The sequence below is a fragment of the Lepisma saccharinum genome, chromosome 16, assembly GCF_977018435.1.
Source record: "Lepisma saccharinum chromosome 16, izLepSacc3.1, whole genome shotgun sequence".
In the NCBI taxonomy this organism is placed as follows: Eukaryota; Metazoa; Arthropoda; class Insecta; order Zygentoma; family Lepismatidae; genus Lepisma; species Lepisma saccharinum.
Window position 1 is genome coordinate 8027232 of NC_139244.1, and position 15846 is coordinate 8043077.

A 15846-nucleotide genomic window follows, 5' to 3' on the forward strand; every position below is an offset into this window, starting at 1 on the left:
CTGGTCCGACGGGAACCATTGTGTGGATGGTGGGTCATTCATAATAATAAAGTCATTCTCAATGATCCAGTTTTCAATGGTGTAACCTAATCTATCTGTTAGGACGTTGCCCCACAGCTGGTGATGGCTGTTGAAATCTCCGGTTATTAAGTAGGGTCCTGGGAGTAAAGTTATAAGTTCAGTGAGGGAGGATAAAGGGATGGTCTGCGAAAAGTGGAGGGGAGGAATATAAAAGGATAGGAGTGTGAATAATTGATGATGAAATTGAATGCGTACAGCAATGATTTCTACATTATAATGTTGAAGCAAAGGAAGAGAAGGAAAGGGGGAGGGGGGAGAGAAAGGAGAGAATGTGGAATATTTTCATGTAAGTAGATAGCAACACCTCATTGTGTTGGGGGGAAAGGAGGACCATAGAAGATAAAATGTGGTAATCGGTAGTTCTCATATCGTGTGCCTTTCACCTCTTGTAAACTAAGAATATGGGGTTTAAAATTGGACTTGCAATCTTAAAAATGCTTTTCTGAGAAAAAAATACAATCCTTTTAGTATTGTAAGTACTGCATAATTCAATACCAAGTCTTGATTAATGGAAAGAATACTAAATTATATTTGGTATTATTGATTTGTAGGTCAACTAGACACACACTGGTTATTAGTACGTAAGCTATTTTCTGGGAGTTCCACGACACAACCTTGGAGATTATTTGCTAGTAATTTGGGGGTTCTGAAAAAAAAAAAAAAACACATGACGTTGTATGGGAACACAGATGAGATGACCGCATGTATTTGCCCGTAGGTTGGATCTCGTAAGAGACTGTGACAGAGCATTACAACGCGTCCAAAGGTTCCAAAAGTAAGTAAGACGTTGGTGACTGGTAGTTTAGTGACGTAGCTATTTCGATTAATTACTCTCCGAGTAGGCTTCCAATTTGTTGCTATTTTTTTGATGCCCGACTACTACGTTACAAGCCACTGAATCGAATCTGGCAAGAAGTTTACTTTCGTCATGATGTTCTCCAAGTTACAAACTGAACACATGTACAGGGTCAACCAAGTTAGTAATATGGTGCGTTTTACACAGCGTATATTGATGCACTTGTAAGTTGAATTTCATCTCTGCAAATATGCTGTATCAAAAAAAACTGCCAGAGTACTAATTGAAGTGAGTGTAAAATAATATTAAAGTACAAAAAATGTCGAGTATATCTATACATATATGAATGCCTTGTATCTTCATTCTATTTGGGTTTTATTCACAATTAAAATGTGTCTGGCCTTTTCATAGACACCCTGTATAATAAATAAATTTCCAAAAAAATTAGTTATTTGTAAACAAATCAAAATTATGTCTGTGTTTAAAATTTGTTTATACTGTTGTTGCTTAGGCAACCTTACAAGAAATACAATAAACTGTTGCTAAGTAACCAAAAGGGCAAATCATCTTGTAAAATAACTTTCCCTGTTGAAGTAAAAATGACCATCATTGTTTGCCTGTGACCTTACTTTATTTGAGAAATGTTCTCAAGTTAGGAAATAAATTACAAATATGTTCAGTTTAAAGCAACACATACTGGGGGCTGGTCACAGTTAAAACTTCTATGCACCAAGGTCATACAGATAATGTGTGGTTATTTTTATTCTCAGGAATTTTTACAGCTGTGTAAAATGGGGCTAACACTAGTTTTAAGAAATGGATTGAACATTCAGTAAAATAGGTAAGTACCTGAAGTTTTTTCAGATATGCATATCTTGTTTCATAAGTATTAGTTTTCACAGACACTACTTTGAAAAATAATTTTAACATGAAATTGGAAATAAAATTGTGTACTGTGGATTTTTTTTTTTTACACGTGGTATCCAACTCTATACTAGGTAGCCTTAGGGCTCAACAATGTTCCTTGTGCTAGATCTTTATGCATACAAGTAATGCAGTAGTTATTTGTCAATATATCATATGCAATATCACCAACAATACATTGTATTTAATTACATGAAACAACTGTATTGTTTAAAATTTGTTTAAGTTGTTGTTGCTGAGGTAACCTTAAAATATACACTTTGAACTATTGCTAAGTCAATAAAAGGTCACTCTACCGTTGTAAGCAACCTTCATTGTTTACCTTCAGTTGAGAAACATTCTTAAGGCAGTATATAAATTACAAATTTGCTTCAGTTCCAAGCGCGACAAGCTGGGGAGCTGGTTGAAATATACAAGCTTTAATTCTGTGTTTAGTGGTCATGACCGTTTGTTTTTTTTATTTTTTTAAATCAAATTGACAGGAGAAGAGGTAACAAGTAGTAATAGTTACATTTAAATTATCTGATTTATCGGTATTGGAAAATATTGGTTGGGTTTTATTTACCGATACTTCTCAGGCATTTTGATTATTCGCAACATTATGCCATGTTGACATTCTCGCAGTAATAATCCTCGAAGTTATGCAAAATTTGAAGTTCCCATAGATTTTGTACCAATATTATGTGCAAATACTATTTTGTGATTACAAGGCAGGTATTTTAATAATCAGAGGTAATTTTTTAATATTGTAAAGCAAAACTGTGGAAAATTGATGCTTATAATTCAAATTAAATATTTGCCCACTGGTATTATTAAATATTTTGAACTTTTATTAATTACAATTTTCAAGCTTCGGAATTTGTGGGAATCTTTGTATCGGTGTAACCCTAGTTTTAAGATGTCTAGTACTCACATTAATTCGTGTGGTGCTAATAGCACTGACTCAGATGTCTTAATTTTATAGATCCTCCTCGTGCATTGATGCAAATTTTAATTACTTGATTACTTTCAGAACGGAAGTACGAACAAAGTGCTGTTGCAGCTTTCAAAGGAGGCGGATACCAGTTTTTTGCCTCAAACCCATGACAACTGAATTTAATAGATTGGGATGGTGGGTGGGTGCGGCTTTTGGTGGGGGAGGGAACATAATATTTTCTTGCATTGTTCCCTTTGTGCTTACATGCAGGAATGCACGTATTATGTTGTTCATGGGAAGGTTGGAGAGGCTGTGGAAAGGGATGTGGGTGGGAGTCCTGAGCAGAGGGGAATGGTTCGGCTGGTTGGCGGTGATGGAGAGGTGGGTCCTCTCTGCGAGGGGCGCCAACAAGCAATTTTGCTTGTTCTTAACGATTATATTAAATATAAAATCAAATCAAAAGTTTAAAGTATGTTTGTATGAATTAAGATGGATTTAATGATGTCATAAAATTAGTTGAAGAATAACCATGTATGTCTTTGGGTGAAAAACTTGTACAGACATCCATGTTTTTCTTTGCTCAAGGGTGGAGTAGGGGGGTATAATTGTTATAATAGTTACAAGAAAAACATTTTATACAAAAATATATATTTATATATATGTTACAAATATTGCTCAAAGGAATGAAAGTACATCTGTAGTTAACACCACATTTTAAGGAAGTACAAATACACAGATTTGAAGGCACCCATATCATCTAACTACATTTTTTTTTGTGCAACAACTATACACATCTACTTTGTACAATTTCTACATTTACAAAATAATATATCTTTGTAATCAATGTATCGAAGAGCTATATTAAGCAGATATTTCATAAATCAAGATTCTTATATGTTAATACGTGGTTTTTAGTTAAGAAACCTTATGGACATTTTCTGTTCCACGTCTGTTCTTTCTAAAGCTTTGCAGAATTCCTCAAACGAAATCATCTGATCGCCATCCTGGTCAGCTTCCATTATGGTTCTCTCTGCAATACTTGTCAACTGCTCTTCGCTGCAAAATAAAAATCTTCATTAGATAAAACATTATGATCTGAAACACACCGGAGATGTACTGTGTAGAATTTTTTGTGAAAAAGGCATGCTCGTCCAGGACTCTAACCAGTGTGTGTTATTCCGTGCCATTGCTCTCGAGCTATCAAGGCAGCCCTGGTTTTGCCTGAAAATCTATGCACTGTTGATGTAATCAGTTTCAAAGGAAACAGGATCCTGCTGCAATAGCACTGACAGAGACAACTCTACATACATAAAAACAGACCGCAAAAAATTAGGCGAAGCAAGGGCTCAGCTGTTGGTAGAGCAATGGCACGGTATGCCAGAGACACAGGATCAAGTAGTGGACGAGCCTGCATTTTTCACTAAAATTTCTACATAGGTGGAACATGTTGCAACACACAAAATTAATGATTGTAAAAAGTGATGAATTGAAGTAGCCAATGAATTCCTCTATCTTGGATCATTAGCTTCTAACCTAGGAAGCAATATAAGAAAGGTGCATAGCAACTACATGACATGTATTGCAGTGGCGAAAGTTTTAAAGGTATGGTCTGACAATGATTACACAAAGTAGAAGGTATCAGCTTATTGACGCCTTGGCATTCTTTATATTCCTTACAACAGGCCTTTAAATAAAATACATTATGCAATGATATTCTGAATTGTTATTATCTTTTTTAATAATCCTGAAAGAATGAAGATATTTCTGTTGTACGAACTTTAAGGAATGTTGATGTTCTTTTGCCTTGTTACAGGTTACTATGGTGATTGTAGCTGAATGGTGAATATAGTCTTGTGACAATTTGGTCATTATTGAGTTCATTAAGCAGAAAGGTTATTAGTAGCTATACTGTAGACAAATTGTTTTCGTGTTGTGTTTACCAATATCAGACGAATTCAACGAGTGCAATGCAAATTGCATGACATGGCAATTATGCACGAATATTGAAGGAGGACTTTATACTTTATACTTTGTAACTCAGTAATGATCAGAATGTCACCATGTTATTACAAGGGGACATAAATTATATTTATTTTGGCTTTCGTTTGAGCTTCTTGGTAAAAAATCTTCCCCTGTTTTATGTTGCTGGATTTGTAACTAAAAAAGTTGTAGAAATCATGCCATGCTCCAAATGCAAAACATCAACAAGCTTTATTGGTGTTTCGTGGACAACTCAAAAATTTATCAAAAAATGCTGTGTTTCTCTTACCCAATGCATGTTTGAAGCGAAACCTACAAGAAAATACAGAGCCTACTACCACCTTTGAAATAGTGCAATATGTTGTTCTGTTCCACGAAGAATGATCATTCTGAAGACGTAAAAAAAAAGATAAAGTGCCCCCCTGTGCTTAGCACCATGCCATGAAGGCGTATAGGGGGTGTGGGGGTAATGCCCCACAGTTGTCACACTGAAGACATAAGTGAACTTATCGGTAGAGTCTTCATTCCATTTGTGTTGAAATGAATTGCTTCCTCAACGACAGAAGTGTTTGAATTGCCAAAATACTTAAACCAAAAGCCTCCTGATCATCAAGTCCCCAGACTTTATAAGTATCTTGGTAGAAGCAGACCAGTCAGGCATCAGCACCATTTGGTGAGTAGCGGCAGAAATTGTTAAGTTGGAATGACATGCGTTAAAAACCACATAGCATGGCATAGCGGCAACATCCAGGTTCGGATCACATTTTAAACTGAAGGTCCCAATTAGCCTATCTGTATTCTGTGCATAATGTGGTTGTAAAACAAAACCAGACAATCTCAACAAAGGTGCATAAACAATACAAACTGTAAAATACTAGAATGCATATACTTCAGTACCATCACTAGCAACCTACCTGATATTTGCTCCCACCATCATGTGAAGAATTGCCAGGAGCTCATCTCGAGACACCTTATCATCATCATCCAGGTCATACATCTTAAATGCAACTGAAAGGAGGAAAAACAATGCATTATTCAAAGTGCTGTTAATTCCTAAGGTATGACTAAATCATTAAATTCACACATTTAAGCAGTAATAAGCTTCTCTTGAGCACAACAGCATAATTAACACTTATTTTCTATATCAGTGGTTCCCGCTAGCTGGCTTACAGGGGCATCACAAAATGTTCCAAATGTATGAAATGTTCACTGAAATTCAATCAATGACATGACTGTTCCAAATATGTGCTTATTTAATACTTTTTAAATGTATAAATATTTCTGAATTTAAAATATATAACCACACTGAGCGTTGAAAGTGTTTGATAGGCCTACATTCTGACTTGGGTGCTGCGGCTGTTTGGGAACCCCTGTTCTATATTTTGCAGCCTGACCACATGTCCACTTGAGAACCAAAGAGAACACCCACCCACTCACACTTGCAAGACCAAGATTTGCCTGATTTTTGTCACTTTTCTCATCTTTTAGATTTACATTGCTGGAAGCAACTCTGCTACCTGACCTAGTCATTTGCTACTCCTCTAACTGAGAAGTACCTAACATCCAGTGATTTCTAATTAAGGGCACTGAAATCTGTAAAATAAAAATGCATAAAATATGATAGCAATGCATTCTTAACCCAGAATATTAGGATTAATATCTAACTGATTCGAGGATTCGCCCAATAATCAGTACTTAGCTTAACTACCACGGACTTCAACCCTGACTATAAAAAGGCTGGTTTGGCATAACACAAACAATTTTGTACCACTTTTACGAGGAACTTCATGTCCAAGGGCTACCGGTATCCCGTGGATATCCCTTGTCTCTCCTTTCTTCGAGAGTTTAGACCACTTAGATGGCTAGACTGGTTGATGGAAAATAAATGTAGCATTTGGTAAAGCCACCCGATTGGAATTCCCAAGTTCCCAATAGTAAAGATTTGCATATATAAGATATTGCCAAAGAGCATCATAATGCCTGGCGGGCTTAACCACTTGCCTTACTAACCCTAATTATCTCGGATGTGGTACTTTTCCGGCAAAATATTATCCCGAGTTATCTCGGAAACCTGGAGAGTTTGAATGTAATTTTTTTACCAGCCCGTACTAAGTCGGGCGGAATTTTCATGATGAATTTGGTAGGTGGAGTTAGTTGCAAGTCCGACCAACAGATGTCTCGAGCGTGCACTAATTTTTGTGCCTGCCTTGAGGCGCCAAGAAGTGAAGAAAGACAACAGTTTGTCTGCATTGCGTGACATTCGGTTGCTTGCAAGAACGCATTGTTCGGAAGCATTGATTCGGTTGGAACTTTCTCGTCCTTTTGGCAGCAAAATGAGTGAAATAAGCACAGACATAAGTGCATGAGAGTGTAGTGTAAGTGCTAGTGGCAGTGAAACAACGCTAACTGGCTGTGATATTTCAATCGAAAGTTCGCATTCTGATGTTAGTTTGATGTCTGTACGAGTGTGGCAAGAACTTGATCCTGAATCTCCAGCACCAGCTCAACAACGCTTTCAGTTTTCTGCTCAACCACGTGCCAAGTATGATGTAGACGAAAGTAAGGGCTTGATACAATTTTTCGAACAGTACATTGATAATGATATTGTGACTAATAGTGAATGAAACGAACACATTTGCAGTGCAAGAAGGGAATGCAACTTGGAATCAAGTAAGTGTGAACAAAATGCAAATTTTCCTTGCTCTTACAATACTACAAAGCATTGTAAAGAAACCTGACCTACAGTTTTATTGGACAAAAAATCCATTGTTGCTAACTCCATTTTTTTCACAAACAATGAGCTACCATCTTTTCCTTGAGATCAAAAGGTACCTTCATTTTTCAAACAATCAAACCTATGATGCAGCAACCCATCCAAATCCAAAGCTAAATAAAATATGGTCCGTTATTGAACATCTGCGGCAGAAATTAAACACTTGTTACACCAGAAAGAGAACTATCTATTGAAGAAAGTCTTCTTATGTTCAAGGGAAGGTTGGGTTGGATTCAGTACATACCATGGTATAAAGTCGTATATGCTTTGTGAATCAAAAAGTGGCTATGTTTGGGATATAATTGTTTACACTGGGAAAGATAGAAACTTCATGGAAGAATACAAAGATTTACCGGTGTCTTCCCGTGTTATTTCTCTCTTACATCCTCTTCTAAACCAGGGATTCAGCGTAACAATGGACAATTATTACAATTCACCCCAGCTGGCAGATATTCTTATATCAAACAAGACAGACGTTTATGGTACACTAAATACAAACAGAAAAGACTTACCAAAGGAACTGAGAGATACACGAGTTGAAAATGGAGGAATCGCAGGTTTCAGGAAAGGTAAAGTAAGTTATGAAGTGGAACGACAAAAAATATGTTGGTCTATTGTCGAGTGTACACACAGTTGATATGGTGAAAGTAGAGAGGCAGGGAGAAGCAAAATATAGACCTCGGGTTGTTATTGACTATAATGACACTATGGGTGGGGTGGATAGGGTAGATCAGCATCTTGCTGATTATGCAACACCCAGAAAGCGTGGCAAAAAATACTATAAGAAGATTTTCCTACACCTTCTTGATCTGGCCATATGGAACCAGTTTGTTTTGTACACAAAATGTGGTGAAACAAAAACACACATGGAATTCCGTCTGGAACTTGTGAATGACCTGATCAAACAGAACCACACACCATCACTGTCACCAAGATTTGGACGACCAAGCATACATCCAAGTCCACTACGGCTTTCAGGTCATCATTTCCTCGAGTATTTGCCACCCACTCCGAAGAAATCAAATCCTACGAAGCAGTGTTATATGTGTTCAAGAGTACGTGATGCCCGGGGCAAAAAATCAGAAGGGAATCCCGCTTCTACTGTCCTGAGGCTTTGTGTGTAGTGCCCTGTTTCCATGTATACCACACAGCACCTAGTGTCTGAAGTGAAATGCTACAGGTAGCAGAACACCTAAACGTTGGTAAAACGAACATTTTCAAATGAAAAAGAAAATTGTTGCTCCGAATTTACTCGGGCTAGTAATTGTGAGTGGTTTGTGAAAATAATAATTACTTCTTTTGTCTTTTGAAATCAATATTATATCATTTATAACATAACATACCATTTTGTTCGTTGCATTATTGTTAGTAAATATCACAATTTATATCACATTTAACAGCTCCGAGTATACTCGGGTTAATAAAGGAATGCCTATTTGGAGTAGAATATTTTGATTATTTTTGATTGTTGTACCAAAAATCATTGTTAATGTAATTTTGCATGTAAAGTAGTAGTAAAATATAAAATAAAAAAAAAGTGTAAAATTTTGACATAAATTTTGAAAAAAAGTCTTAAGGCAAGTGGTTAATAAGGAAATGCAATGGAACGCTATCTACTAGTATGGCCACTCAGTCACCAAATTGTAATCTTAACCAATCCATAACCTTCTGATCCCATCACAATTTCTGACATTTTCCATCCCACCCAACCTCTATCCAACAAATAAACCAACTGGTGAAAGTGTTTACTCATCCAATGTCTATCATTCACCATCTGGCAGTTCTACAGTGCAATGCAATCTTTGTTTCTTAAAATTAGCATGTGGCGAGGCCATGAAACACAAACTTTCAATTTTTGTTGTGTTCACGGTTTCTTTCCATTACATATACACATAGCGGAACCTAGATTTTATGTTTTCAAGAAACCAAGAGGAAAGAAAGTAAAACTGACAAGTTTTATAACACTACGCTGTATTTTCTTGAATTTGGCTTCTCTTGCTTCACATTCTGCCACTTTTGGCTAATCATGAAGATGGGGATGAGTGATTATATGATGAGGGACATTCACAAAGAACATCCATGCTCAGGCTGGGATTCGAACCTGGCATTGCAGAGAGCTGTGATAACCACTCCACCAAGGAGGCCAGCTTATGCTGTGTTGGAACCATGGGGATTGAATGTATAATGCACGAAGATACAAATTTGGACCATCGGCTAGGGAAATAAACCTCCATAAAAGCATTCCAGAGACTGATTTTAAAGCTTCTCTCGTACAATATAAAGTAGACCTTAAAAATGTTTGGGCAATCAAGTTGCACATTAGAACATATGAGGGGTAATCAAAGAGATCATTGTATGAATTTGTTCTTCAAATAACCCATAGCACCTAAAAAAAACTTTGTAACCACAGTGAATCAAGGTAGCGAGGTTCAGTAAACATTTACATGGAGACAGCACATCTAACATTAAAGAGAAGTCTAGCACTGGATCAGTACTGACCTGATTGCATTATAACCTTCTGTGTAGCATCATGTTTAAGAGTTTATCATCTAAAGCGGGAAAACTGCAGGTTGCAAGACTTAAAAAACATTAAGGGGCAATGCATACTGTCAAGGGACCTGCTATACCTCAAATGCCATTATATCCTTACATGCAATTTCTGTGGTGGCTTTTGCATGATGGAACATCCACAGCTCAGTCTCTGGATCAACAACCACTACTCCTACACCCAAAACCTGGACTTCACTGTCACTGTCCATACCGACTATCACAATCTCTCAATGACAGTTTCCAGGTAGGCATCATCCACCCCTTACCCCAATCCGTCATGCCTCAGTACAGAAAAGATGGGAGAGGGCCTACATAGCCATTAGTGAACCCACACCCCCAACAAACCCCATCTCGACACTCTCCCCACTCCAAACCCTCCCTTCTAACCTTATCCCAACACACCCTACTGTTAAAAATGTTCAACAAGCCTGGTGAGAGAACTACATTTTTCATACACTGACTATATCTTTGCTCTGAACCTGGCAACATTGCAGATCGAACTCTCATTTCACTACATTTTTCCCCTAGATGGAGCATGCAGCTGCAGGATTTGATTGTTTTCCAGTGTCTGTTGTGTATTTTGTATTTTCAGTTACAAGAATAGAATACATTAACAAGGTAATAATAACAATGGAATTTTCAGATCATATTGTAGATATTGATGTGCAAGGTGAGTACTTATAGTACTTTTCAGTTATACTTGATACAAAATATGAGTGTTTGTAAATACCAAGGATGCACAAATATGAATTTTTTGTGAATATTAATAGAGAATGAATACAAAAATAACAGATACTGATATTTTACCAACTCAAAAATTACAAATGTTTCTTAGAGAACATGACTGGTTCATGGTCTCAATGTACTTTATTACAGATTGAAATGTGATATATTTTGAAACAAACTGTGTACACAGGCATTTACCTAAATATATATATATATATATATTTATTCCATAGAGTACAAAAAAGATATGGAAAAGATCCGGCATTTTCACTTACACTTCAGCTTCTCATCTCTGGAGTTGAGTTTATTTTCCCTGTTCTTCTTTATTGGGCGAAAATGTGCCAACACACACATGAACTGACGGAAGTTCACTCTGTCGTCTGAACTGTCCTGGAAGAAAGCATGGACAATCCTGTCGCCCAGAGGGTTGATGGCCAACTCTGGAATGCGAAGGAAATCCTCTCTGCTCAGAGATCCACAATCACCACGATCCAGGCTGGTGAATCGACTGTAGAGTCGCTCGATCTGGTTTGGCGTGACTGAAACAAACAGAATGAAAATGTTAGTATTTTTCCTCAGTCACTATAAATAAATTAAAAGTAGTTGAAAATGAAATCCTTAGAAAAATATTTGGACCTAAAAGGGATGAGGTGACAGTTTAGTGGATTTGATTGCTCGATTTTATTTTACTTCGCTATTTGTGCCACGTTTGGCTAATTTGCAAAGATGAGGATGAGTGATATGAAGAAATGGATGACAGGGCACTCACAAACATCCATGATTCGAACCTGGGACCCCTGGCATCGCAACGCAATGTGCAAACCACTCAGCCACAGGTGAGTGGAGATCGTTACATAATTAAGAATGCATAACTTGTATTCATATCTAGATATTAGAATAATTAAATCAAAGACTTAGGTGGACAGGCCATGTGGCACGAATTGGAGAGGAAAGAAGAGTTTACAGGATACTTGTTGGGAAACCTGATGGAATGAAACCAGGCAGCTCTTTAAAACAAGTAAAATATTTCCAGAGTACACTTCAACCAGTCGACAAGGAATAAAAGACCTAGCTGTCAAATCCACACAGAACTGGATAAACTGATGGTCTCTGTACTCTACTGACATATACACACGTGAACAAGAAGGGTTAACATTAGATACAGTAATTTTTAAAGCCATTGAAGGTGGCACAGAATGAGATTTCATAGAAAAGGAAGTAAGGACGAACGGGAAGAAACATGAAAGTATTTTCCCTTCCTCCATGCATGCGTGCTGGCTGCCTTCTCTACTAGTCTCCGTTGTTGAACAAAAGCTCTTGCTTTTCTAAAGTTGCATTTCACATTTATCCAGCTTATTTGTGATATATATAATTCTGTTCATGAATTTTATGAGGTATTACTGATGGTGTTTGTATTTTGATAGTTCCGTGACTTTGTTGCTTTCCGAGATTCTTGTTTTCATATACAATTTTGCACAAAAACTTGTTATTCCAATGTCTGAACATATAATAATGATTTCCCTTGGACTAGAAAAAAAAAAGTTAATATACATGAACTTGATGAAGATCAATCATATATTTCATATACTGGTTAAATAGATCACATGGAAGAATGGCTTTCAACTACTGTTTAGTTTGCATGCAATCCATAGGTAGGGAGCACTGAGCAATCTTGTATTTGGTGCAATAAACAAGGTTGGTAAAATTTCAGTAACCACCAAACATCTGAAATTTCTTTATTTTCTTCTTTTTCACATTGGTACTTACGTATTCTGCATTCCTAAGGATTCTTCAAGGTGGCATTTTGTTTTTCACGCAAATAATCTCAACTTTCTACATATCGAGTAATTCTTGTTTGTTCGTTTTCGCTTGCGTTACACGCAATAAGGCGGAGAAATCTTGACTAGCGTTGTCAATCATCAGTAGTTATGCAGTTTTGCAACCTTCTTCATCGAAAAATAACTACTTTCATGTTACTGATTTTGTATTTTTTTCCAGGTTCGAAAACCCCACGAACCATTCACGGATAACCCTACGAACCATTCATAAATAGCCCCACAAACCATTTCCGGTAAGGTTAGGTTACGTAGAGTCACGTATAGGTTACAATAGTTAAAAATTGGTTTCGAAAAAAATATGCGTAGCCCTACACACCATTATCGCATAGTCCCACGAACCATTTGCGGAAACGTACCTTCTTCAGTTACAAAAACACGTGTTTGGAAACCCTGACCGGGATTACGTCATCACACACAGGCTACATCCACCTGGAAGTAAATGGATGCAAGAGTTTTCGTGCATCGGTCACACATTTATATAAAAAAATAGATGATTTACCGGCATAATTCAATGAACGATGCGCGAAAACACTTTCCCGAATTTCCACAATTATAAAGAAACTGCATTCGGTAAGTAATTTCTCCTGTAAAATTGAAGAAATACGTTTTGCGGATACGAAAATTTTACCACAAGGTTAAAGTGGGGGGGGGGGTGGAGACAACACATTAAATGTTTTGTCATGCATAGACAGAATAATTATTCTGTTTTTGTGAATTAATAAATTTTTAAGAAAAAAGAGAGTCACTTCAATTAAATTTACAAATGTTAGTGATAGTGTGTACTATGAAAAAACTCTGGAATTAATAGTGAGATGTCACATTAATTTTGAAGTTGATAGGAATTAATATATCTATTAGCCCCATCTAGCTTGCTGCACATTTTGGCTCTTTCTGCACCTGTGCATCTAGTTGGTTACATGGTACAACACCAACTCGTCTACTTCATTGATTTGGTGCCTGCACAGTTTGCACTACATTCTGTAGCGGTGCTAACTAATCAAATGAACGTTTAAAGCAGCAGACAGGCATTTGTTGAATCTTCTGAACTTGAACACCGCTTTTCGTCTACTTGGTTGATCATAATTTCCTTGCACCAACCTGACACCGGGATACACCTGCACTACACCTAGTGTTAAAAAGTGAACCAAAATACACAGGGATATTAATTGTGTGTGCCACAAGCTAGTGGAGCATCCCAGTCTTAAGTGTCCAACATCTTGCACACAAAATGTAGGTTACAGACATGAGATTGGTAGTTTCTTGCTTAAAATTCAAGAATTGTGTCTCCGATGTATGAAACTGTGGTAAATTTCTCTTTTCAGACAAACTGATTTCTTCAAATTTACAGGAGAACGCAGTTTCTTTATAGTTGTGGAAGTTCGGGGAAGAGTTTTCTCGCATCGTTCATTGAACTTTGCCAGTAAATCATCTATTTTTCGATATAAATCTGTGACCGATGCACGAAAACTGTTGCATCCATTTCCTTCCAGCCGGATGTTGCCTATGTGTGATGACGTAATCCCGGTCAGTGTTTCCAAACATGTGTTTTTGTAACTGAAGAAGGTACATTTCCGCAAATGGTTTGTGGGGGCTGTGTGTCAATGGTCCTCCTCCGTAGTCGAGCGGGTTAAGGCGTGCACTCGTCTTGAGATCGTTCGCTGCGGGACGGCGTAGGTTTGAATCCGGCTCTGGTCGGAATTTATTCAGCCTACGTATAGGGCCGGTGGCAACCCACCATCGTGAGGAAATTGGGAAGCTCCGAGTGAGTGAGCGAACCCGGTCAAGAAGACCTACAACAACAGCTGGGGGTTCGTCGGGCTGATCACCCGTCACCCCAATACTGGTCTAAGACCTCCACGCTATAACAGGTGACGGAGGAACAGTGTGGGAAGAAGACCAGCAGTCGGTAGGTAAGCCAAGGCCCTTCAAGGGCTGTAGCGCTGTGGGTTTAGTTTTAGTTTAGTTTAGTGTGTCAATGGTTCGTGGGGCTATGCAGGAAAGGCTGTGGGGCTACGCATTTTTTTCTCTAAACCAATTTTTAACTATTGCGACAAACGTGACCCAACCTAACCTAACCTTACTGGGAATGGTTAATGGGACTATGCGTCAATGGTTTGTGGGGCTACGTAGAACGAAGAAAACTTACTCGATATGTTGCAAATAGAGCTTATTTCCACACCTTCAACAATGTTTCTCAATGCATAATACGTAAGTATGAATATTCAAATTAAAAGAACTAGCAAATTTCAGCCGTTTGACGATATGAGAAATTTACCGAAATTGTTCCCATAATTTTTTTTTGTGACATACGCAAATTTTATGCATTCACAAATATTTAAACCTTTTTGCAATTGAAAACAACAATAATTTCAACTAATTCATTTTGTTATTTACATGGGGTAGATCCACTTCTCGTGGAATGCAGGTTAGTGTTCTAGGGTGATATCGTTAATATTGTAAATATTACCATTTGAATTGGAAAGAAAAATTTTACATCGTGAAAACACGTGCTAACCTACTAAAACGTATGAAATCTATACATGCATTCGTACACGTATGCGGCTCTATTTGATTAAACTACTAATCATTCCCTGCAAATCGAACCTTTTAGTTAGAAGGGCGACGGGATTTCAAAAACTTCCTGCAAAGGTAAACTGCCTAATTTATTACCTTTTCAAAATATGACTGATAACATCAGGTATATTTAGAATATCGAATTATATGTAACTATCACAAATGGGCATTGAGAAATACATCGAAAATTAAACGCTCTTTGGATGGATGGATTTAATCTCTTTTGTGATTGCGTAAGAGTCAAGTTTTCGAGTCAAGGTTACTACATTGACAGCTCAACTTTCCCTCAACGTACTTATCCTTAATTTATCGTAAGCACTGTATGGAAAGTTTAGGTATCGTAAGAATTATTTTCCGACAACCATTATGCATTTAACAAGTAAATTAACAATAAACCTATGAAAATAAAATGACAAATAGAATTCCATTCACGAAATAATTGTATGGATAACTTACACCCAGTTTCATTTTGAATTTCAGAGATTTCCTCTTCTCTTAGTAATAAGGATGATTTGTTTCCCATTTTATCTACTGTAAGCTTCACAAGTATCGCACAAGACAAATACTGTCGTTAAACACACCCACCGTCGATTGCCAAATAACAGCTGCTCTTCCGCAAAAGCAAAGTAAGGCAGGGAGACAAGCACAGATCAAGGTTAGTTAGCCAATAGCCAATTATGATTAACAA

The 15846-nt window shown here is 37.3% G+C and overlaps 1 protein-coding gene across 1 annotated transcript; it reads right to left on the reverse strand.

The window, feature by feature from the left end:
* Positions 1-2118: 2118 nt before the first annotated feature.
* On the reverse strand, positions 2119-15807 carry elm (calcineurin like EF-hand protein 1 elm). Its single transcript, XM_083137142.1, has 4 exons — positions 15615-15807; positions 11022-11285; positions 5612-5705; positions 2119-3773 (listed from the first exon to the last, which is right to left on the reverse strand). Exons 1-4 carry the CDS (start codon positions 15679-15681, stop codon positions 3629-3631), a joined length of 570 nt encoding a protein of 189 aa, XP_082993268.1. The 5' UTR covers positions 15682-15807; the 3' UTR covers positions 2119-3628.
* Positions 15808-15846: the final 39 nt, after the last annotated feature.